Source organism: Vulpes vulpes, chromosome 12 (assembly GCF_048418805.1).
Source record: "Vulpes vulpes isolate BD-2025 chromosome 12, VulVul3, whole genome shotgun sequence".
Classification (NCBI taxonomy): Eukaryota; Metazoa; Chordata; class Mammalia; order Carnivora; family Canidae; genus Vulpes; species Vulpes vulpes.
This window is the reverse complement of record NC_132791.1, coordinates 68,298,256-68,321,842: the sequence shown is the minus strand read 5'-3', so window position 1 is coordinate 68,321,842 and position 23,587 is coordinate 68,298,256. Positions and strand designations below refer to the sequence as shown.

Below are 23,587 nucleotides of genomic sequence, written 5' to 3'. Positions count from 1 at the left end.
TGGTACCAAATAAAAAACCAAAAAGCATCCTATTTTCAGGCACATTACAATCATGAAAGCTTGTTACATGCATGTTTATAATATAGTATACAGTAGGACTGTAATAGTGGAAGCTTGCTGTGAGTGTTCTTATGAAAGAGTATCCCGAATGATTTGGACAGGCTTTAAGGAAAGTTAAAATCGGAATTAGGCAAAGAGGTAGGATTTGAAAGGGGGTGGGGAGTTCTAAGTACACTTCCAGAAATAGACTGCATGAGGTGTCCGAAACAAAGCACAAGGCATTTTCAGGGAACAGTGAATAGTCCAGCATGGGTTGGATAATGTTGTAGGGAATAAGACTACACCTGCTGAACTGTTTTGAATACTTTCCTTTCCATTATGTGGTCTATAGCTGACTCCCCCAGTGCCAGAAACGAAGCTGAAGCTGCAGGAAAGGTGATTTTCATTTTCAATCCCCTTGCACACTTCAGACCCGCCCACTTTGGGTTACACACAGATGAATCACGTTGACTAATACCATATAATCCAAGGCATAGTCCTCACTTTGAGTTCTCTAATCTGAGTAGAATAGGTAGTTATGGCTCCTTGAGGGTTAAAACTAGGAAATCACAGATTCCACGAAGTATCAAATCTAATTTGGATCACACATAAACATTCTCAGCTTACCTTACATCTAAGTATGAAGAACTCATTATGAAATCCTTGGCACTGTAACATCAAAAGTGGAAGCACAGTATTCTATTATTGTGTATGTTCCATGGGCTGTGGGTCATCGTTGTCCAGTAGGATAAAGCATGACATCGTGGACATCAATTTTCTCATAAACATAGAAAACTTAGAAATATAACTGCACCCCCCAGGTTCAATTAAAATTAAGACAATTTAAACCAGATAGCTGCAAAAATATTTGTGAAGTGTATTTTTGTTTCTAGCCACTCAGTAACTTGTGAGATCCAGGCTTAAAAGTTAATGCTGCAAAGTTAGCAAAGAATGATTAAATCCTTTGGGTAAGGATTTAAAAGATAAAAGCATAAATAAAGTTTGAAAAAAGAGTAAAGCCCTATATATTTTTCAAGGTTATTAGAGATGAAAACAAGTCAGGTATGCATATTTGGCTAACCTTAGATTTAATATATTTAGATCAAAAAAGAACTAAGTTGATATCACAAATTCAAACTCAAGCAGTTTTGGTTGCTGAGGTAGTAAATATTCTATCACCTGAAACTTCAGTGCCAAATTTAATATAAACACATTTTTGCTACATGTTAAATATATATAAATACACATATAAATCTATTCACACCCTTCAATAAACTGTAAGTGGACAAAGCTGGAGAACAGATCTTTTCCATATCCAACTTATTTGACTCAAAAATAATCCACTTCCTAGCTCTGAACATATATATAAATTTCTTACCTAGTCTTACAAGATAAATTTGCAGAATTCAACTTGTATTATTCCAGGGCTAATTACCTGCTATATTAGTTTATTACACAGGGACATCAGTGTTAGGGGACTTAACAATTTATTTTTGGGCAGAAAAATGAGAACTGAACAGTGATTTCATCACTGTAAACTGAATTGTTCCTTAGCATACCCTAATGCTAATATAGGGCAGATCATTAACCATAAAGTACATTGTGGGATTTAAGGGACAAAAGTGTAGTTCAAAGTCTTTTGACAAAATCATACCATTCCTATTACCTTTGAAAATAAACACTCTCAGAATTCCTGTATACATCTTAGATGTAGATGTCCTGTTTGGACATTCCATTTATTGGAATGCTGTTGAAATGCTGCATCACCATTATAATACACAATGATATAATACAGAATCTCACTTGTAGCAATTACCAAACTAACAGCCATCAGGGGAAAATGGGACTTTTAGCCATAGCATGAAACACACATAGAATCTAAGGAAATCCAATTATTTGAGGGTTTTCAAGTTAGAAAACAAATTATAAAAAACTCAAAAGATGTTGCCAGGTTTACTAGTTGAGTGCTTTTGACACTGTAAAAATAAGACACAAAACACCATAGTTACAATCATTAGGACTCACAGTCTTTTAAATGATTATAGGACTGAAAAGAATTGTATGACAATTATCAAGAATTTCTAAAAATCTTTGTTTCCCAATAAAATAACTCTAAATCACGCATATTCTCTAAAGCAGCTTTCCAGTGCATCAACAGGCGTGCTCTCTTGGCTAGATGTTTGCTAGAAATTAGCAAGAACCACTTTTTTCCTCCATGATCATCTGGCAAAAACCAAACTGCTTAACTCCTTCTGCCGGCTAGGCTGCCCCCTACTGGACTGTGTTAAGATACAAAGCCAGCAGGTCAAAGGCCTGTTTCCTAACATTGTAGAGCTAAATGTACATGAAAAAAGGCATATCCTATTCTTCAAACAAACTGAACTGCCTTGAATTTGCACAAAAAGAATCCTTTAGTAAACTGACTTTTACAGTGGAAAAAGATCAGCAGAGTGTTCTTTCTACAAGTAAACAATTTCAGTCACTAAGAATTGGTAACAAAGAAGCTTTCTACAGTCTTAGTCTCCTTTTTCAATACCTTGGTGGCCAATCTGGGGCAATTGTTGTAGTAACGGGTATTCTGTAAAGCCAATCTTTTATGATGATTTGTGTATTAATACAAATCACATTTTTGTGAGTCCATCTACTCTATGAATTTCTTTATGCATAAATACGATTCATAGTGGATACATGCTGAGTAGATCACATACACAAGTCTCTTGTCACAAGGATGAAAACTTTTCCCAGAGCTGTTTCCTTTGTGAAGATTCATTTGGGTAGCAAGAGCTTTTTCTCTGCACTTCATCCCCATGCCTGAGATTTGCAGTAATGTAGGACCAGTTTACCATCACTGCCAAAACACTACAAAAAGATAAAAGGCAGTAAGTTAAACTCAATTTAATTTTTGTTATTCTTAGATGAAACTAAGAAAAAAAAAGTTATATATATATCGTAATATCCTCATACATGTAAGTATCTATAAGACTATTTCTTTCAAAAGATCTAAGTTACTCTTGGACACGTATCAGTAATCATAATAAAACCTAGCATTTTATGCATGGATGGGCTTGCATATTATCTTGTGCCTTTCCTACAACTTTTAACTATAAGGTATGTATCGTTTTCTAGTAGTGGTGCTAGTGATTACATTCAAATGATTATGACCATTAAACTATTCTAATGTTGAATAAAGTCATTCTTATGTAGCCTTCCTTTTCAATGTCTTGGGAGGCAGATCTGGATTACTGTACTTCAAAGTCATCTTCTGTTTGTATTATTCATTTCTTAATTTTTCCATCAGTATAATTTGAGATCCGTCTATGTTCTAAGTGTTAGATGTAACAAAGTAATCTCTTCTTTCATGACAGCTAAGAATGGTATATCATTTCTAAAAATGCTGTGAGTTTAAGATCACATTATACACAGATGTGCATACTCCATTAAGAAAACAAAGCACTAATGTGTTACCTCATAGAGGGTTCCAACTTCCTGGTCTGGGGAGGGGGCAAAGGACTGATTCACATAAATAAACTGCAAGAAAGAAGAAAAAAAATGATTCATTTTTAATGGTATCCTGATTACTTTGCACTTTCCTGGATTTAGTCAGCTATTTCAAGTTGTTTTCAGAATTGAAAAAAAGCTTCCCTGGACTCCTAATTCTAACAAGTTACTCAACTAATGAAATCTCAATTAAGATCAATCATGTCTTTCCTCTAGAAGACTAAAAGTAACAATTTCTGGTCCTAGAACAGGGGTTCCCAAATTTTTATAAATAAGAAATCTTTAAATATTGTCTAACAAATAACATTCGAAAATTTACTCAAACATTCGAAGGTAATTACTGGGGGCACCTGGGTGGCTCAGTCGGTTAAGTGCCTTCTGCTCAGGTCATCCCAGGGATTGGAGCCTTGTGTAGGGTTCCCTGCTCAAGAGGCAGTCTGCTTCTCCCTCTCCCTTGGCCTCTCCCCCTGCACATGCACTCTCTAATAAATAAAAAAAATCTTAAAAAAAAATACTAGAAATATTAATTTTCCCATGTACTCATATTTAAAGATAGAATTTCTCCTAATGAAATTCTACATATAGCCTCAAATCAAGAAATCTAATATTTGAACTTGTTTGTGCATTTTCTGGGTAGGAGTGGGGAGTAAATGACACATATGGTTGAATTTTTTTTTTTAATCTTTATTACTTTTGACAACTCTCGAAGGTACTGAACTTCAGGTAGAGTACCTCTATTATTAAGTCACTTTCAGCAAAGTGAGGTTAAAAAAAGTAACAAAGTAGCTTGTTCTTTAAAAGGATTCACTGTTCAATGTTTCAGTTTATTCTATTTTTAAAACATTCCTGACAATACTGAAACAAAAGGCCACAGTATCAAAGTGGCTTTTGATAATTTTCTTTTCATAAAATAAAGAAACTTTATTTACAGGGAACATATGCAATTTTCCTTTGTTATCAAATTCTAAGACTAAAATTTCCTGGGCTTAAATTAACATAGTACTAAAAGAAAACCAATATTGGAATAGTTGGTTGTGAGATACTACATGGGTCATCAGTGACAACAAGCTGGTGCTTCCATTTCTTGAAGCAATACGGTGTGGTAATTAAAAATAGAAGCTCTACTGAGATAGATCTAGATTTGAATCTTGGCTCCAAATACAAATAACCTCTCAATTTCAGCAAATAGTCACTGTTTATTATGTGCTAGAAACTGCACAAAGTGTGGAACTATAAAGATTATTATGATCTCTTCTCTCAAATGAGCTTTTCATCTAATGGAAAGGCAGACACACACAAATAGATAATACAGATGGGAAAAGTGCATGTGACAAGGTGTACAGTACACACAGATGAGGCATTAGTTCAGCCTAGCAAAAAGGCCAAGGAAGTTTCCTGGAGGAGACCTGAGAAATAAGATTTAACTAGGTGAAGAGAATAGTAAGGGCTTTGGGGGCAAATGGGGTGAAAGCAAGGAGTGTCAGAGTTGAGGGCGCAGTAGATATAGTAGAGAACTACAGGATCTCAACATGGTTTCTGTAACAGGAGTTAGCAATTGAGAATGACTAATAAAAAAAGGCAATATAGCTAATTTAAAATTCCATGAGAGCAAAAGGTTCCTATGCAATCTTGCTAAATCCTGCAACATGGGAAGATAAAATTATTCTAAAAAGTTATTTTATTTATTTTTAAAGATTTTATTTATGTATTTTGATTGCAAGTGGAGGGGAGAGGGGGGGAAGGGAGAGTGTGTGTGAGCTAGCATGCACCAGCAGGGGCAGGCGCAGAGGGAGAAGCAGAAACTGTGCTGAGTGGGGAGGCTGATGAGGGGGCTAGATCCCAGGACCCCGGGATCATGACCTGAGCTAAAGGCAGATGCCTAATGACTGAGCCACCCAGGGCACCCTGATTTTGTTTTTAAATCATTAGTCTTTACTTTCATTGTTATGAAGCTCTTTCTCTAGTAGCTTCCTCTGGAAGGGCTCATGGGAACAATTCCAAATTCCTGGACATTGCTAATAGTTTATGCCTATTAAAAGTCAGTTTTTGGGAGCGCCTGAACATCAGCGCTCCAGTGTAGAGTTTCCTTGAACTCTCTCCCTCTGCTCCTCTCTAGGTAACATGCACTAGCAAATAAGCAAATAAATAAATAAAATCTTTAAAAGGTTTGTGGCATATAAAATTCTCATCTCACACTTTCCTCATCATTTTGCTTTTTTCCTTATAATTTATAGGTTTCCCTATAAGTTTGACGATAATTTAATTTTCTTTCAAAGTCATGTCCTTTTTTCCCCCTCTATGTCCAAGAATTTTTCTATTTCAAACCTAGTTAATCTAACCAGAATATTTATTGATGCTTGCAGAATTTATTGATATTCTTAGGTACTTTTTCAGTATATAGTTTTAAATCTTATTAAGAAATTTCCCTTGATTTATGCCTCTAAATATTTGTTTTGATTCTTTGCATTTTCAGGGACTCCTTTTTTGTTTTTTGTTTTTTAAGATTTTATTTATTTATTCATGAGAGACACAGAAAGAGAGAGAGAGGCAGAGACAAAGGCAGAGGTAGAAGCAGGCTCCATGCAGGGAGCCCGACGGACCGATCCTGGGTCTCCAGGATCACGCCCTGGGTCGAAGGCAGCGCTAAACGGCTGAGTCACAGGGGCTGCACAGGGACTCCTTTAATGCATATGTTCACTTTTCTTTGCTCATAATTATTTGCCACCTTTTCTGACATCTTTTTTACCTTTCTTTCTGATTAAAAAAACTTGGCTTTTATGGGGTGCCTGCGTGACTCAGTCAAATAAGAATCTGGCTCTTGATTTCATCTCAGGGTTGTGAGGTTGGGGCCCGAGTCTGGCTCTGCACTGGGCGTGGAGCCTGCTTAAGATTCTCCTTCTCCCTCTGTGTCCTCTTGAAAAAAAAAATTGGTCTTTTTGCCTTCTATTTTTCCTAAAGCTTTACTGGTTATTTGCTCTTAGGTTATTTTCTACTTGAATCTCCATTTCCAAAATAACTTTTATTTATAATTTTTTTTCCTGAGTTCTGTCACTTCAATGGAGTTTTACTAATGCTGATTAATGTTATTCTTTCACAACTTACATCATTTTCTTAATGTCTTTTAGCTCATTTTAAAATACTAAATTACAGTTACCTTTATCAGAAGCGCATCTTTCTGGCATTCTTTCATTGTCTTTAGGAATGTTACTTTTCTTTCTTATGACATTGTATGGAATTTGACCTTGATACTTCTCTGTTGCTTATTCAAAAAAAAAAAAAAAAAAGGATTTCTTTATATTATTTGATCTCTCAAATAATATAAAGAAAGCACAGGTGGGAGGGGCTGAGGGAGAAAAAAAAGAATCTCAAACAGACTGCACCAAGTTAAGAGCCTGACCTGGGGATTGATCTCATGACCCTGAGGCAAAACTAAGAGTCAGATATTTGACCAATGGGGGGAGGGAGGGGGTACTGAGGTGCCCCTCTGTTGCTAATTTTTATATGTAATTAGTTTTCTTTGACTTAGCTTTCTACCTTGTTCCCCTTCACTTTGATCTGGTCTTTCTCTTTCCTTCTCTCATGTTTCTAACCCTGCTCAATTTTGTTTCACTTCCAGAAGTTCCTTCTCAGTGTGGGGTCTTGTCCTGCAAGGAAGCCCTAGAGAGCTCTCTGGGGCTAGACTGCCCCAGCAATTCAGTCCTCCTTAGGGGAGACACATTGTAATCATTTCTCAATTTCAGCTATCAAACTAACTTGCTCTACTTCCCAGTGAATACCTGGTGGCTATTCAGGTTCTCCTTCTCTCAGTGTTGTCAGCTACCAATCCTGTTGCTTCTTTTAGCCCATTTGGTGATACCATGCATTCCAGGGTTCATGAGGACGCTCCCTCATCTAGGTTTGTTATAAATACTGATCAACTGTTTTTTGGTTTTGCTGTCTAGTCAGCTATGTTTTTTTTTTTGGGAATGTGAAGATCCAATCATGCCTCTGACACCAATGCTATCTTCACAGAATCCCTAGCATTATATTTTCCTTAACACCCACTTTGCTTAAAATACTGTGGAGTACAGCTAGATGAAAGTCAGATGTGGATTCTAGTTCAGTCTAGGAAAAGTGGTAAAACGATCTACTCTCGTTTCTTACTGCTTAAACAAGAAGAATTAGATTCATTTCTAAGGTTAAGTTGAACCATATGAAATTCCTATTCTTATATGTGATGATGGTTGACTGACGGCAATTTTACATGGTTCAACCTAATACATACTGCTATCAATCAAGTCCTTTCAGATTACTGAATATAGGCAACACAAAGAGTCAAGACTTTAACATTAACATAGAACATAGCATTGTTTCATCTTCTATTCATATATTTCTAATAGTAATGCCATATTGGTTTTCTACTTCACCATCTCTTGAGGCTGCACCCTTAGCAGAGACACCTCTGCTCATTTCTCTCAAATCTATGCCCTCAGTCCTCTAACTTTGCCATTTAGATTTGGATGCTAGGCAAGTCCTCTGCTCCTGAGGTTTTAGCTATCATATGCATGTGGATGACATTATAATCTTCTACCCACCACTGGCATTTATTTAACTAGATTCTATATGGCACTCTTATAAAACATGCTTTTCTCACCCTGATTACAAAGGCAATTTCCTCTGGAAATTGGCTCTATGCTATTCCTGCCTCAAATACATTCTAGTGATTCACCTACCTTCCACTTACTTTTGTATCTATAACCCTTTCATGAGAGCCACTGATAGTCAAATTCTTAAATCAGTACCTTCCTCAATGACAGAAAAATAAAATCCAACAGATTCCACTTTAATAAATTTGATCATTTTATGCCTTCTTACTTCTAAGTTCACAAGCAACTTTATCCCTCCCCAGTACTAACACATATAAACTCTTAGTCTGTATTTTAAAAATACGAAGTGGTTCTTCATTTCCCTATCCACTCAAATACTATCTGTGTTAATAATGACCAAGACTGTGATCTGCAGAAAAAGATGCCTGATACATTACCATACCACATGACAAAAAAATACCAAATACATGTAAGCATTTAAATTTCTATAGTCAAATACCAAGTTAAAAACCAGTGGCATTTAAAATATTAATCCTTACAACTGCACCACAAACTGCTTACCATATACAGTGTATTATGAAATAAGTACATTTCTTAATTCTTCCATGAATATGGCAATATATATTGCTTACCTCAGGAAGACGGGGAAGGAACAATGATAGCAAAACAAAATTTTAAAAACCCAGAACTTTTCTGTACTAATGTTCTAGGAGAGATCTTTCTGCATGAACATTCAGTGACTGAAGGAAAAAAACCAAAACAGTAGGTAAAATACAGTTTGCTATAAAAGCAAATCTAAAAATCATTTCATTTTGGAGTTCCCCAGAGAATTTAATAAAGTACAGAAATTCCATCAAAAAGGGAAATAAAAAGACATTACTAAAGGGATGTATGTGGCTCCATACTCATTTCTATGTACAATTATTCATAGTTGCCCAGAAAACTACTGTGAATTTATGTAGGGAAATGATCACTGTTGCTTTCATACCAACTGTTCAGAGGCCACAAGCTTAAGGAATTTTTTGATGAAGTCAATGAGTCCTTGAATGGTTCGGGTTCGCTCTACAGCCCACTTCTTTGTTTTCATTATAGGGGTGTCTCCCACAGCCTTCAAGAGGACATCAACTGTCAAAGAAAAAAAACACTGGCTATTACACTGAATCATCCAAAGAAAACATGATATTAAAGACTTCAGAAAACTTAAACTTTAATTGATATACAGTTTATGTATGTATGATAGTGGAGGCATGTCCAAGATGTAGAAATTTTAAGTAATACTCTTTCACATCATGCTTTTGTGAATTTTTTCCCTTGATTCTACAGTCCCACAAAAGTCTCCCCATGAAACTGACCTTTAAAATGCATTTGGAGGGATCCCTGGGTGGCGCAGCGGTTTGGCGCCTGCCTTTGGCCCAGGGCGCGATCCTGGAGACCTGGGATCGAATCCCACGTCAGGCTCCCGGTGCATGGAGCCTGCTTCTCCCTCTGCCTGTGTCTCTGCCTCTCTCTCTCTCTCTATGTGACTATAATAAATAAATAAAAATTTAAAAAAAAAATGCATTTGGACATTACAGGCAATTCCAAAAAGAAGAAATGAAGATAGAAGAAGAAAAGATAGAAGAAAATAAGAAAAAAAAAAAAAAAAAAGATAATGTCATGGCCTTTTCATTGAGTAAACTAATAAAATTACAATAATAATAGTGTAGACAATATTACTGTTGGGAAAGTAAAATTGTATACTTTTTCTGGTGAGCATTATAGCAACATATACTGAAATACTTCAAGATATACTTTGACTCACTTCTAGAAATCTAGTCTAAGAAAATATGAGATGTGAAAAGAGTCACTTAGAAGGATTTCATCTTTGTTGAAGAATTTATTTTTACAAGGGGAAAAAAACCCATATTGGTAAATCTAAATATCCAGCAAGAATATTTAGAAGAGATTGCTTAAAGGATATTACATTCAGTGATAGAATTTATACAATATAGTAAAGCATAAACATTCTACACTCCCTGGGTTCCAAATCCTGACTCTGTGACTTGCTAGGTATATATATATCTGGATAAGCTTTAATCTCTCTGTGCCAGTTTCTCCATGTGTAAAATAAGGATAATATCTACCTCACAAGGTTGTTGTGAAAATTAAATTAGTTAATACACATAAAATACTTAGAACAGTAACAGCTCATAACTCATACTTACTGAACCTTAAGTTATTAAGCTGCCACTAGAGAAACATATTATTAAAGCATACTTAACAGTATGACTAAGTTATAAAAATGTACTAAAAACAAAACAGCATGTATATAATAGGATACCAATTTCATTAAAACCACCACAAACATATATTCACATAAATGTGGAATATGCGCCAAAATGCTAGTTCTCAGTAGTGACGTTACAGATGATCATTTGATTTTATTTGTGCTTTCTGTAACTATGAAGTTTTCTACAATAAACTTAATAAAGGAAAATAATAAAAATATTAAGAGGAAAATACGACTAGGGACCAAAAGATTTGAGATAGAGAAATCAAGTTTCAATAATCCAAAATACAAGTATACAAATGCAAAGACTGAATCTTTTCCTTTAAGTTACTTTGCCAAAAAAAAAAAAAAAAAAAAGGCAGACATCTACAAATTAACATTGAAAGCAAAATAGTGTACTGCTGCCCCCTAAAGTTAGCTCTATGCTATTACATCCTTCTTGTCTCATTCTTTGATATTAAAAATTGAGATTCCCATCAGGTCACTGCAATCAATTTATTTAAGTTTGCCCCTGGAATGAAGGCACCTAGAACACAGGACACAAATTATCTTCCTGTTAAAATTTATATTCCTTTCTCCATTTAATAATTATAGCTTCAGTTATTTGAATACGAATGCACTGGGAGATAACAGAAAATTATCTTCGGGTACCTCTGCTAATCCCCTTGGACCTGTCAATAACTTAGTTGTAACTGGGTATTTCAGTAAAGTGAAGCAGAAAATATTGTGAATTATATGTACTACTGAAGGCAGAAGAGCAGGAAGGCAAGAAGCTAGAGCTATTGTAGTTACAACTGTAACTTTTTCTTTTTCTTTTTTTTTTTAAATCCTAAACGGTGATCTGCTTCCAGTTCTCAACCACAGCTATATTTTAGAATCAACATTTACAAGAATACAGGTATCCATATCAATTACATTAGTCTTCTGGAAGTAGGGCATTCGTAGGGTCAAAAGCTCTCCCAGGTGATCATAATTAGTTCCTAGGGCGCAACAACCTTGGTCAGCTTAAGGAATCTTTATTCTTTTGTAGCTTAAATTAAAGGTGGGGCATATGAAGTATTGGCACTGCCTCCATCAGAAGAGATCCTCAAAAAAGGAACTACTTCAGGGTAGAAATTTAATGGCTAGAAACAAAGTTTTTCATCACAGAGGCAAAGTCAAATATTCTCAAGGACCAGAAAATGAAAATACTATTTTTCAGTGGTGGTTTAAAGAAAAAGAAAACTATGCAGACCAAGGAAAACATGGCTTATAACCTGTGGTCATATCTGGGTTATGAGCCATTCATTTTTTTGCCTGTTTTACTCCGCTATCTTCAGGGTCAAGTAGTAAGCTTTTGACTAAGGCTGTCAAAACCAAACAAAAACAGAAACAAAACAAAACAAAACGAAAAACCCACCCCCAAAACAAAACAAACACAACGACAAAAAATCTTTGGAAAGTCTGTTTCTGTTTGTAGTAAAATGAGAGAAAAAAAATGAACAAGAATCTGGAAAAATCATGGAATTCTTCAGTAAGACTCTAGTGCTTTTCTACAGAAACAATACAGGTTTCTACTACTCTATCAAGTGGAAATAAGTTTCCCCCCAAATATAGAGGTGGTCTGACTTAAAAGGGAGAAAATGCCAGGAAACAGTTCTCCAAAAGCTGCAAAAACTCAAATTCTATTGAAAGGCTGTGAGATCATGGAGGAGAAAACATGCTATACCTATACTTTAAAACTCTGGATTGAGAGTCTGAGGCCCAGGGTCAACCAATCCGAATTGCAATCGCTGGCTTGAGGCTTTTCTCAGGGGCAAGTACACAGAGTGCTCCAGGACAAGTGATTTCCTTCGGATTTTCCGTATTTTACGACGGCTAACCCATTCTCAAGCAAGGAAAGGTTGAGGACTCATTCAAGCAATGAAAACGACTCGATTAAAGATTCCAAAATGGCTGGGGGGGGGGGGGGGGGCAGTGACAGGGAGAGGAGGAAGGAGGATGCCTATGGTTTTCTCTCAACATTCTTCGTCCTTGATAAAATTTCGGTTTTTTGATACAAGGAGTGAATTCACACGCAGTTAATAGAAAAAAAACAGCGAGCCAGTCGGAAAGCGTGGATTCTAAACCAGAGTTGCTACTGAGTATCCCTATCACCTTAAGTCATCAGTCAAATAATTATGTCCCAACGTTAAGTACCTGGAACTACCGAAGCCCCACTCAGCTCTCACTTTCTTCTTTTTTAAAAAGATTTTATTTGACAGAGAGAGAGAGAGAGAGCGCGCGCGCACAAGCAGGGGACGCGCAGGGGAAGTGGGAGAAGCAGGCTCCCTACCGGGCAGGGAGCCCAACCTGGGGCTCGATCCCAGGACCCCGGGATCACGCCCTGAGCCCAGGGCAGACGCTTACCCAACTGCGCCACCCAGGTGCCCCTCAGCTCCCACGCTCCCCGAGCCCGCAGTCCCACCAGCTCGAAAGGGGAGAGGAACGCGGTGTAGTAAGTACTGCCCCGCCCAGGGCCCGCCCAGGCCCGCGCCGCGCCGCGCCGCGCAGGGAGGTCCGGAGACGGCGGTCCCGAGAGTCACCCAACGCAAAGGTCTCGAAGCCGAAAATTACACTTCCTCTCTCCTGACTGGCCAAAAGCCAAGGCTGGGACCAGCCCTCCTCTGAATTTTGCTCCTTTATTGGCCGCCAGGGACCTAGTCAGACGCGATCTAAAACCTCCCGCCTTCGCCTAGAAATTGGCTCACAAAAAATTACTTTTTTTCTTGGTGTCGCCAGCAGGTTCCTCTGTTCCCGGGGAGACGGCGGCGGAAGAAGGGGGCTCCGGAGTGGCTGTTTCTGGGGAGACCTCCGTAGGTCCTTCGCCCTCAGCGGCAGTCGAGGGAGGGAGCTGCAGCCCGGACTCCGACTCCTCAGCCATCTTGCTCGGCGGAGAGCGAGGGCGGAAGTGGCGGCTCGGCGCGTGCAGGGGGCGGGCTTTGCGCCAGGGGCGTCGCTAGGGAGGCGCCGGAGGGCGGCGCGGGGGTGGGGGAGCGGAAAACCCAACGGGGAAAGCTGGAGCTGTCGGTTGGGCCTCTGTGCGGAGCATGTCGCAGAGCCCTGCCTGTGAACACCGCAAGTGCGGTCTTGCCAGAGTAAGAGCCCTCCGGAAGGAGTCTGCGAGCCCAGCGCGCCGCCAAGTGCGCAGGCGCCTACGGACGGGCGGGCTCGGGGCCGGAGAGGTTTCCGCTTCCCTCGCGCCGGCCCCGCCCCGCCCCGCCCCGCCCAGGCCCCGCCCCGCGACGCGGGAGCGCGCGCGCGCGCGTGCGGGAGGGGGCGGGTGGGAAGGATCGCCGGCGAGATCCCGAGGCGAGGCTCGCGCGCCCGCCCCCGCCCCGGCCCCCAGCGCCCACCCGGTCCGCCCGGCTCAGCCATGATCAAGGCGATCCTCATCTTCAACAACCACGGGAAGCCGCGGCTCTCCAAGTTCTACCAGCCCTACGTGAGTATCCCGCCGCCTAGCCGCCGCCGCCGCCGCCGCCGCCGATCCGCGTGGGGGAGTCGTCGGCAGGCGGGCAGCGCCCTCAGGGCGACCCCCGGAGGCGCGCCGCGGCCCTTCGCGCTCCCGGGCTGTCAGCCTCCCGCTCCGGTCCTCCGACGTGGCTCTGCCCGGGCGGCCCCTCCGCCTGTCTGTGGGCTGGGCGGCTTCCCGGCTGGCGCGGGCGAGGCTCCGGGGGACTTCCCGGGGCGGGGGCCCCGGCGGCCGGGCGGCCGCAGCCCACCTGCCCTCGCGAGCCCCCCGGGCGCCCCGGCCCTCCGCCGCCCGCGGCTCGCGGCCCCTCCTCCCCGACTCGCAGCCGCTCGGGGCCGACTGCTGTCTTGCCGCCGTGGACAGATGGGCTTCTGTTTTTCCCGGTAATCCGCTCGTCGCGCAGGAACTTGGGCTTCCTGCGTTCCGCTGAGCTCGCTCGCTCCGCACGCTCTCTCCTGGGTACTGCGGTTGGGCCCTCGCCGCCCGGTGTGACTTTCAGGTGTCTCCTGTAGAGAAAAAAAAGATAAGTGAGGACCTCACCTTTTTCTCGGGCTTTTCCCCTGGTGGCTGCAAAGGGAGTCCTGCAATAACTGGCGACGTTTGGCCCGTGACAGCTGTGACTCTCTCCACCTGAAAGTTAACGATGGCAGCTGCTGGTTTGGCAGTTCTCTACCTAAGGGAATTGGGTCTCGTGTGTAGCTTTTCTTTTACTTAGAAAGACACTCCGTGGAGTGTAAGTAGTGCTGAAAAAATGCAGGTGTTAAGGGGAGGGGGGGGTAAAGATGAGTAGTTTTTAAAAAAGGTTTTATTTATTTATTCATGAGAGAGGCAGAGGGAGAAGAGGCTCCCTGCAGGAAGCCTGATGCAGGACTCCATCCCAGGACCCCAGGATCAAGGCCTGAGCCAAAGGCAGATGCTCAACCACTGAGCCACCCAGGTGCCCTTCTCTCTCATTTATGAGGATCATAGAAGAGGGTTGAAGAAAGTGAGAAAATGAATTGATGATATTGACACATTGCTTTTACTTTGCGTGATTTTTTTTTTTAAGATTTTATTTATTTATTCATGAGAGGCACAGAGAGAGAGAGAGAGAGGCAGAGACATAGGCAGAGAGAGGAGCAGGCTCCCTGGGGGAGCCTGATGCGGAACTCAGTCCCAGGACCCAGGAATAACCACCAGAGCCAAAGGTGGAGGCTCAACCACTGAACCACTCAGATACCCTAAGATACGTAATTTGTTAATGACTGAGCGAGGGTTACAGACATAGGTGCCTATCTGAGGGCAAAATTCACCACTAGGTAAAACGTGGAGCTGTCAGTATAAGGATTCATGTAGAGATAGAACTCTTGGCTGGAATTGGGGCATTTTGCTTACAGTCAGAAATGAACATTCAATTAAATACTGAAATTGTGCCAACGCTAGCACTTCTGTGTGGATAAAGCCCAGATGGAAGTGATGCCTGCCCTTAAAAAATTAAATGTGAAAATGTCACTTCACTTAAAACGATAATGCAGTCTGTGGAGGTGTTAGTTGAAGTATGAAACCTTGAGCTTATTCTTCATTTCCTTAAGTAGCTTTGCTTCTGCTGGTGATAAAGAATATTTTCGTCTGTTTCTGTTTGGCTTTAGTATAGTATAAATCAAATACTAATGCTCTTGTTTACGAATTTGGTATCATTTTTTAACCCAGAATAAAATCATATTTGATCCTTCTGAGTGGGAAAAAAAAATGCCCTTCACTTTACAATCTTACCCATTTGCCTAAAGTACTGTAGTGATCATTATTGAAGGAATCTTTTTCTTAATCGTTGCCTGGTCATCCATTTGTGGTAAAGAAAAGGTATTTTGTGACACTGAAACAGAAATCAAAGATGTGTTTTTTTATATCTACATTTTTTAAGAATATTTTATTTTATTAGAGACTGAGATAGTGACAGAGATAGCGAGAGAGAGCACAAACTGGGAGGAGATGGAGAAGTAGGATCCCCACTAACCAGGGAGCCAGATCCCAGGACCCTGGAATCATGACCTGAGCCAAAGGCAGACATTTGAGCCACCCAGGTGCCCCTCATATATTCACTTAATAATCAGTATTCAAAACAGTAAGTTTCCTGGCTAGTTCATAATATCAGTGTAACCACTCATGCAGTGTGGAATTTAAGCATTGACAGAAAAATGTATTTTTTTCTTAAGATTTTATTTGAGAAAGAGCAGAGAGCACAAGAGGAAGGGTGGGAAGAGGGAGAAGCAGACTCCCTGCTGAGCAGGGAACCGGTTGTGGGGCTGTGTCCCAGGACCCTGGGGTCATGACCTGACTCAAAAGCAGCTACTTAATAGACTAAGCCACCGAGGCGCCCCAGGAATAGAAGTACCTTTTACCCTTACTCAGAGGTAGCAGTGACGGTTACTGTGGGAAAAGGCAGTTCTGGCAGCAGCGGCAATTGCATCAATGACAGTGTTATTAGGGGCAAGGACCTAAGAGGTGTAAAAAAAAAAAATAACCTAGTGTTCACTGAGTATACAGGAGTGAGGATGCCAGAAACTTTCTCTGCATTCGTCTTTTTATCAAGTTGGGTTTCGCCAACCATATATTTTCATTATTCAAGAGTAATGTAACATATTTACTTCTGCTAGGTCATACATAACCTATTTGAAGGCAGAATTCTTTTCCATTCCTTTATTCCATCAGCCAGTTAGTTTGTCAGCATATATTCATTTCATGCCTGTCATGTCCAGTGGAAATGAACAAACGTAACTTCTCTTCTGGAGGGAGATGGACAAAGCTAATAAGTAGAATATATAACATGTCAGAGACTAGTAAGTGCTGTGGAAAAAAATAAAGCAGTGTAGGGTGATAAGGGAGTGTGAGGATGACAATTTAAAATAGAACGGTCATGTAAATTCTCACTGAGAAGGTGACATTTGAGCAAAGACTTGAAGTAGGTAAGAAAGCCAACCTTGAGGGTAGATCATTCCAGGCAGAGGGAGCAGCAGATGTAAAGGCTCTGAGGATGGAATGCCCCATTTGAAGAACACCAAGAAAACTGGCATGGCCAAAGCAGACTATGTAAGGAAAGAGTACTTGGAAATGAGGTCTGTTTGTATAGGGCTTCAGAGTTATTCTGTTCTCATTGCCTGGAATGTCCTTCCCTTCCATTGCCAAATGTCCAGATTTGACCTCTTGTTCCACATTTAACTCAAACATCACTTAAACATTTCCTAAAGCTTTTTGTCTTTGCTGGATGACTCCTCTTGGTTCTTAGGATTTTATTTTTATCTTTATTATGGTACAGTGTTTGGTTTCACAGCCTAAAATTCCTTGGGGCATCCTATAGATTCCTTGAGAGAAGGTATTGGATTTTAGATATATTTATGTCACCCCTAGCAGTCAACATTAAATTTTGAATATAGAAAGCTCTCGAAAATCCTTGCTTAATGTAGTCATTAGATTCTCCTTGCTTAATAGGCAGTTTGGATTAGAAGTGACTTCCTAAGTCTCCTTCCACCTTTCCACCAAATCTTATCCTTCATTAACTGGAGGTTTTAAGAATTCATGCCTTCAGGATAAAAGCAATGGTGGAATAGCTATTACTTCAGCTGTTTCTGTTTTAAGTTGAAGCTCCTAAGAAGTATATATTCAACAAGATTGGCAGTTTTGATTGAAACTTATTAAGAGCACCTAGTGGTATGGTCCTGATAAGGTCCTGAGATTTGAGTCCAGCAATAATGGTTTAGCACTGAGCAGTTTTTAGATTTTTTACATTTGATTGTGCCTCCCAGCTGCTGTGAGATTTGATATATATGAAGTCACACGTTTATTTTGCTAAACTGAAATTTTTGGTTCATTCTGCTAGAGTCAGATATTGAGAATTCAAGGATGGACTCGGAATGTCATTGTCATCACCTCTTGTGTTTTTGCCCTCTCTTTCCTTGAGCTATGACTGCAGAAGTTCAGTTGTTTTCCCTGGTTTAATTGTTTCTTTAGTTGATGGTTAGCCCCAGCAACTTGGCCACAATAAACTTTAGTCTTTTAATATTTGCCTGGCAATACTTCTCTATTACTATAAATGACTAATGAGACGTATAGTTCATAAGCCAGATATGTTTTTTACATAGCCATCAAACAATTTGAGTTTTGATTCCTGTGTTATTAATAAACCATGACATACCACTTTAAATAAAGTGAACATGTTTTTCTTTTATATGAATTAGTTGTAGTTGTTTCCATAGATACAAAAGATTGTATATGTGTAACATGCACTGTTCATACATGAGTTACCAAACTGTTATATATGTGGGTTGCCTCAATTTTCTTATAAGCTAAATCTGATTATTCTTGTCAACTAAATGCACACCCTAGAAGGAACTTAAGATTGTTCTTTCCTTTTTTGAATTTGTTGACATAAAAAGCAAAAAATATAAGTATGTATACTTTTTTTCCTTTAAAAATTTTTAAGAACAATGTATCCATGTTTACTAACATCTTATCTTAGTGACTCTTGGCAGATGGGATAGTTCAGCTTCTTTATATGATCAGAAATTAATTGTCAACAGTTCTAAGGATTAAGGTGTTAACACATTGCAACATACACCATTTGAGCTGTTTTGTTAAGAGAATTCCAAACGATTTCATTTCTTTCCATATTAATTAGGATGCTTTTGACTACATAAATAGGGTTTTGTGTAGCCTGACTTAAATCTGCTTGAAAAGAACCTTATTAGGACACATAGTAGGAAGTGCAGAATAGTAATTCCAAAATTATTTGATTCAGCAAATTAATGATCTCATCACAAATCCATTTTCTTTCTCTTTCTCTGCCTTCTTCACAAAGTTGATATCTAGAGGCTGGTTTCCTCATGAAATTGGTGATAACCAATTCGGTCTATAAGTAGCTTGTGATCTGTTCCTGCAATCCTGGAGTATGTCTTCCCCTTCAGTATAGTTAGTTCTACACAAGATAAGTAACTGCTAATACTAATCAGAATCCACCTTTGGAGCTGAGGGTGGAAACATGAATGAATTTACTGTTCTGTTGGAAAGGTGTAATAGAGGGAATGTATGTTGAGTAGGCAAACAAGTGTCACTATCCCCTCTTGAGTAGTGCATATTATTTCTTTTGAATAGATAGTATTTTTTCTTCCATAGTTTTACGTTGCTTCTAAGGTTGTCAATATCAGGAAACACATATTGTTAATATGTGATTCTGTGCATGTACCACAAAATATCTTAGCTCAAGATAAATTCCTTATGTTAAAGGATCATTGAAAAATTTAAATTCTAATATAGTCATGATTTTTGTAGGAAGTGTCCTTAAAGTCTTGCTTTTTAAAAAATTGATATTAAACCTGTTGAAAATTCTAAACCAGGAAATAAAATGTTCAGAGTTACAGTGATTTTCAGTTTTTGTGGAAAGCTTATAAAATGACAATATTAGAAGTCATTCCTATGCCTTTCAAAGAAACAGAAGGCTTTGTATAGAGTGGCTGTATTGTGTTTCTTTAGTAAAGTTGTTGACTGTTAAATTATTTATTTCAATTTTTAAATACATTTCCTTTTTTTGTGATTCTGTGGAAAACATTTAAGTATTGAGTTCACTAAGGTCATCTTTATTTCACCATACATAGTTAACTATTAACCTTTATTGTATTTCTTCCTATAATGTTCCAGTGCAGAATATACATTTTTAAGACATTAATAACATAAAATGAATACATTGATAATGTTGGTAGATTTATAGAACATTTATGGCTTTAAGATGACCAAATATGTTAATGTCTGGCTATTGTTAAAATGTTTAAAAATAAATTAATGTAAATAGCATTTCCGTAATTTGCATTCATTTTTTTCCTCTGTGTATGTCTTTCTTTTTACAAAATTGAAGTTATATATATACCTGAGTGTATGGAGGCCCTTCTGTTTTCTCATCTTGAAGGGAAATTCTTTCTTTATCACTTGGAGTTGTCTTTGTACTTGTGAGTTGTGGATTTCTTCACTGTTGCTGCTAAGCCACGATTTTGAGTTGTAGTCCACCTAGGGGAGCCAGTCTTCTTCCAGCCTCTTGTCACATAAAACTCTCATATTGGGATAAATTACACTTGTTCTTTCCTTGCCCATTCTGCCTTATCAGTCTTCCCCTTACCAAATCCTTTGAACTGAAGTGGGGATAAACAAATTTTTCTACAGGAAGATCAGGCAAATCTCAGAAGGATATTAGAGAGTAGAAGAAGTAAAGACCATCATCCTAGTTAAGTTCTTAAGACTTCAAGGGGAGGCACTTCTAGACAAGGCTTTGACAGGAAGTGGTCTTCTTGGATACTCCTTGACCTGTCCATTGTACTCTCCTCTCTCTTGCCAAGCTCATATTTCTTCCACAAATATTTGCTGTTCGTGTGGCCCTTTTCTAAGCACAGGTAATGGTGTAATGACTAAGATATCATCCTTGCACTAAGAGTTTCATATGCTAGTGATAGGAAATAGACAATAAACAAATTGTGTAAAATTGTGATCGTCGAAAGAAAAATGAAACAGTGAAAGTAGTTAGAGTGATGGGGGAGAGACTATTAGATAAGATCATCAAGGAAAACCTGTTTCAGGACATAACATTTGAGAAGAGAATGAGATGAGGTCAGGGAGTGTATGAGAACAGCTGAGGAAAGAATATTTCAGGCAGAAAATGATGCGAGATCCCTCAAATGGGACCACAGTTGGTGTTGAGGAATAGCAAGAAGTCCTGCTGAATGATCACAGGGAAGAGGGGGCAAGAGATGAGGCTGGAGAGAACACGGCCATATCATGCCTGCCTGCCCAATCATACAGCCCCTTTTTCACCTCTCTCAGGCTGATGACATCATCCCCAACATGCTCTTGATGAGAAGAGGTATTTTTTGCCTTGAATCCTACTTGTAGTTTGCACAATTGAGCAATGCCTCTGACCTCTACAGGATAGGCAGTGATGCTTTCTTCTGCTTATTTTCTTCTCTACCCCAGCTAATCCTTAAGCTCCAGAGAGGTGGGAATGCTAGCTCAACAAATAAAGGTAAAAGTGACTGCCCCAGTTCTGTGCAGCCTCTATACTAATGAGACCTGTGATCAAGCTGTTTCCATTTCCTAAGTCACTTGTGAACTCATGAAGAAAAGCATTTATTTTTCTCAGACATCTCACAACCTTAATTATAGATGAGCACAGTTGATGTGAAGCCCAGTAGACCACCTCTATTATTGCGCTGAAAAGCATTTACATCTTTCCTGCCTTGTTTGAAGGCTGGTATAGTTCAAGAATCTCTGGCTGTCAGTCATTGTTCTGTGTTAACAGGAGGAAAGGGCTCTTTTTCAATGTGCCAGACCCACTGAATTGTTTTGATTTGTGTGCTATCTACCTAATTAAATGGGGAAGATTGCCAGCTCATCCCACAACAAATATATTCTGCTGCTTCCTGTCATTATCTTAGTGTGATGTTTCCAAGTTTTTTAAGATGGAAAAATATACATAATATTTAGCATTTTCAGCATACAGTTCTGTGGCATTATGTATATTCACATTGTTGTGCAACCAACACCACTATCCCTATCTGGAGAACTCCTTTGTCTTTACAAATTGAAACTTTTACACATTAAACACTGACTCCTCATTCTCCCCTTCTCCCAGCCACTAGCAACCACCATTCTATTTTTTTGACTCAGTTTGACTACTCTATGACCATCATAAAAAAGGAATCATACCCTATTTGTCCTTTTGTGACTGGCTTACTTCACTTAGTATGATGTCTTCAAGGTTCACCGATGTAGCATGTGTCAGAATTTCTTTTTTAAGAGTGGATAATCCATTATATGTATGTGTACACTACATGTTATTTATTTGGATTGCTTTAACTTTTTGACTGTTGTGAATAATCCTGCTATGAAAAATGGATCGTTAGATATATTTGGGAACATGAGTGTACAAATATCTGTTTGAGTCCCTGCTTTACTTCTTTTTCCACCCAGAAGTGGAATTGCTGGATCATATGATAATTCTGTATTCAATTTGTTTTAGAATTTGCTGTAAAATGGTAGCTGCACCATTTTACGTTCCCTCCAGCAATGCACAAGGGTTCTAATTTTTCTGCATCCTGCTGATACTTGTTGTTTTCAGTTTTTTTTCATCCTGGCTTTCCAAATGGCTGTGAAGTACTATCTCATTGTGATTTGTTTTACATTTGTGTAATGACATTGATGTTGAGAATCTTTTTTTTTTTAAGATTTATTTATTTATTCTTAAGAGACAGAGAGAGAGAGAGGCAGACTCCCTGCCCAGAGCCTGATGTGGGACTTGATCCCGGATCCTGGGATCATGCCCCAAGCCGAAGGCAAACACTCAACCGCTGAGCCACTCAGGTATCCTGATGTTGAGAATCTTTTCATGTGCTTACTGACTATATATCTTCGAGAGAATGTATATTAAGTCCTTTGTCCATTTTTCAACCCTTTGTTGTTATTGTTGTTGCTGATGATGAGTTCTAGGAGTCCTTTATATATTCTAGATAGCTGTCCCTTATCAGATACATGATTTACAAACATTTTCTCCCAACCCATGGGCTACCTTTTCACCTAAGCAATGGCATCTTTTTTCAAAGGATAACAACATCCTTTGATGCACAATAGTTTTTAATTTTGGTAAGGTCCAGTTTATCTTTTGTTGGGGAGGGGGTGTCTCCTGTTCTTTTGGTGTCATATCCAGAAAGTAATTTGTAATGACTGCATAATAGTTCATTGTTTAATGTATCATAATTTATCTAGCTAGCCTACTACTGTGGACTTTTATTTTGGATAAGGTTTCTTTTTGATAAAGATTAAATAATAAGAAAATACTGGCAGATAATATAGGCTAATAACAAAATTGATAATTACAGTTACTTTTATTATTACTACTACTTGTTACTTTGTACTGTTGGTTGGAAGATTATGTAACTGAGGAACTGTAGAATATTCCAGAGATTGTTGTCAGATATTTTTTATGTTTCTGCAGAATAAACTATCTCTTTGTAGGCTTTGTTTTGAAATGAACTTCTTACTTACTACAGAATACAAAGTCCTCCAAAATTCTTCCAGAGAACAGTTTCATAAGGAGACGTTTTTAGGAGAAAGTTCTAAAACTTGCCCCAGCTATTTTTTTTTTTTTTAAGAATGACCTAATCTTTAAAAGATTTAATTCACATGCTATAAAATTTACCCATTGAAAGTGTACTGGGTGTTATTCTGTATGTTGGCAAATTGAACACCAATAAAAAATAAATTTATCATAAATAAATAAATAAATAAATAAATACAATAATATAGATAAATTAAAAAAAAAGTGTACAGTTCAGGATGCCTGGGTGGCTCAGTAGTTGAGCAGACATCTGCCTTTCGCTCAAGGTGTGATCCTGGGGTCCTGGGATTGAGTCCCACATCAAGCTCCCTGTAGGGAGCCTGCTTCTCCCTCTGCCTATGTTTCTGTCTCTGTGTCTCTTACGAATAAATAAACTCTTTTTTTTTAAAAAAAAAGAGTGTACAGTTCAATACAATATATTGTATTCACATTTGTGCATATGACTCACTGTTAATCTAAATTTAGGACAATTTCTTTTCTTTTCTTTTCTTTCTTTTTTTTTTTTAAGATTTATTTATTAGAGGGAGTGAGGGAGGGGGCACAAGCCTGAGCAGGGGGAAAGGCAGAAGGAGAGG

General features: G+C 39.0%; 2 protein-coding genes across 11 annotated transcripts in view; one reads left to right on the top strand and one right to left on the bottom strand.

Moving 5' to 3' along the window:
* Nucleotides 1–1,737: 1,737 nt before the first annotated feature.
* ATG12 (autophagy related 12) lies at nt 1,738–13,636 on the bottom strand. Of its 2 annotated transcripts, XM_026015372.2 has the most exons (4): nt 13,132–13,636; nt 9,112–9,248; nt 3,505–3,567; nt 1,738–2,898 (listed from the first exon to the last, which is right to left on the bottom strand). In XM_026015372.2, the coding sequence occupies exons 1-4, from the start codon at nt 13,292–13,294 to the stop codon at nt 2,839–2,841; spliced, it is 423 nt and encodes a 140-aa protein (XP_025871157.1). In that variant the 5' UTR covers nt 13,295–13,636; the 3' UTR covers nt 1,738–2,838. The 2 variants fall into 2 exon arrangements, with proteins under 2 accessions (XP_025871157.1, XP_025871158.1); XM_026015373.2 differs by lacking the exons at nt 1,738–2,898; nt 9,112–9,248 and having other exon boundaries at nt 3,506–3,567; nt 13,132–13,445.
* Nucleotides 13,637–13,656: 20 nt separating this feature from the next.
* Nucleotides 13,657–23,587, top strand: part of AP3S1 (adaptor related protein complex 3 subunit sigma 1) — a 67,722-nt gene continuing 57,791 nt past the window's right edge. For 8 of the 9 annotated variants that reach the window (XR_011995605.1, XR_011995604.1, XM_072728775.1 and 5 more), the window contains exon 1: nt 13,657–13,855. Coding sequence is in view for 7 of the 9 variants with exons in the window: in XM_072728775.1 (XP_072584876.1) it covers nt 13,787–13,855 (69 nt within the window). In the remaining 2 variants the exon portion in view is untranslated. The remainder of the gene's footprint in view (nt 13,856–23,587) is intronic. The other variant, XM_072728778.1, reaches the window with a different exon arrangement.

Excerpts from the sequence above, each read along its gene's own strand:
- ATG12 (XM_026015372.2), bottom strand. The coding sequence starts at position 13,294 with ATGGCTGAGGAGTCGGAGTCCGGGCTGCAGCTCCCTCCCTCGACTGCC. Across the intron at positions 3,568-9,111 it reads TTGTGGCCTCTGAACAGTTG|TTTATTTATGTGAATCAGTC; the intron begins GTATGAAAGCAA and ends TCTTTCTTGCAG. Across the intron at positions 2,899-3,504 it reads AAGTTGGAACCCTCTATGAG|TGTTTTGGCAGTGATGGTAA; the intron begins GTAACACATTAG and ends ATCTTTTTGTAG.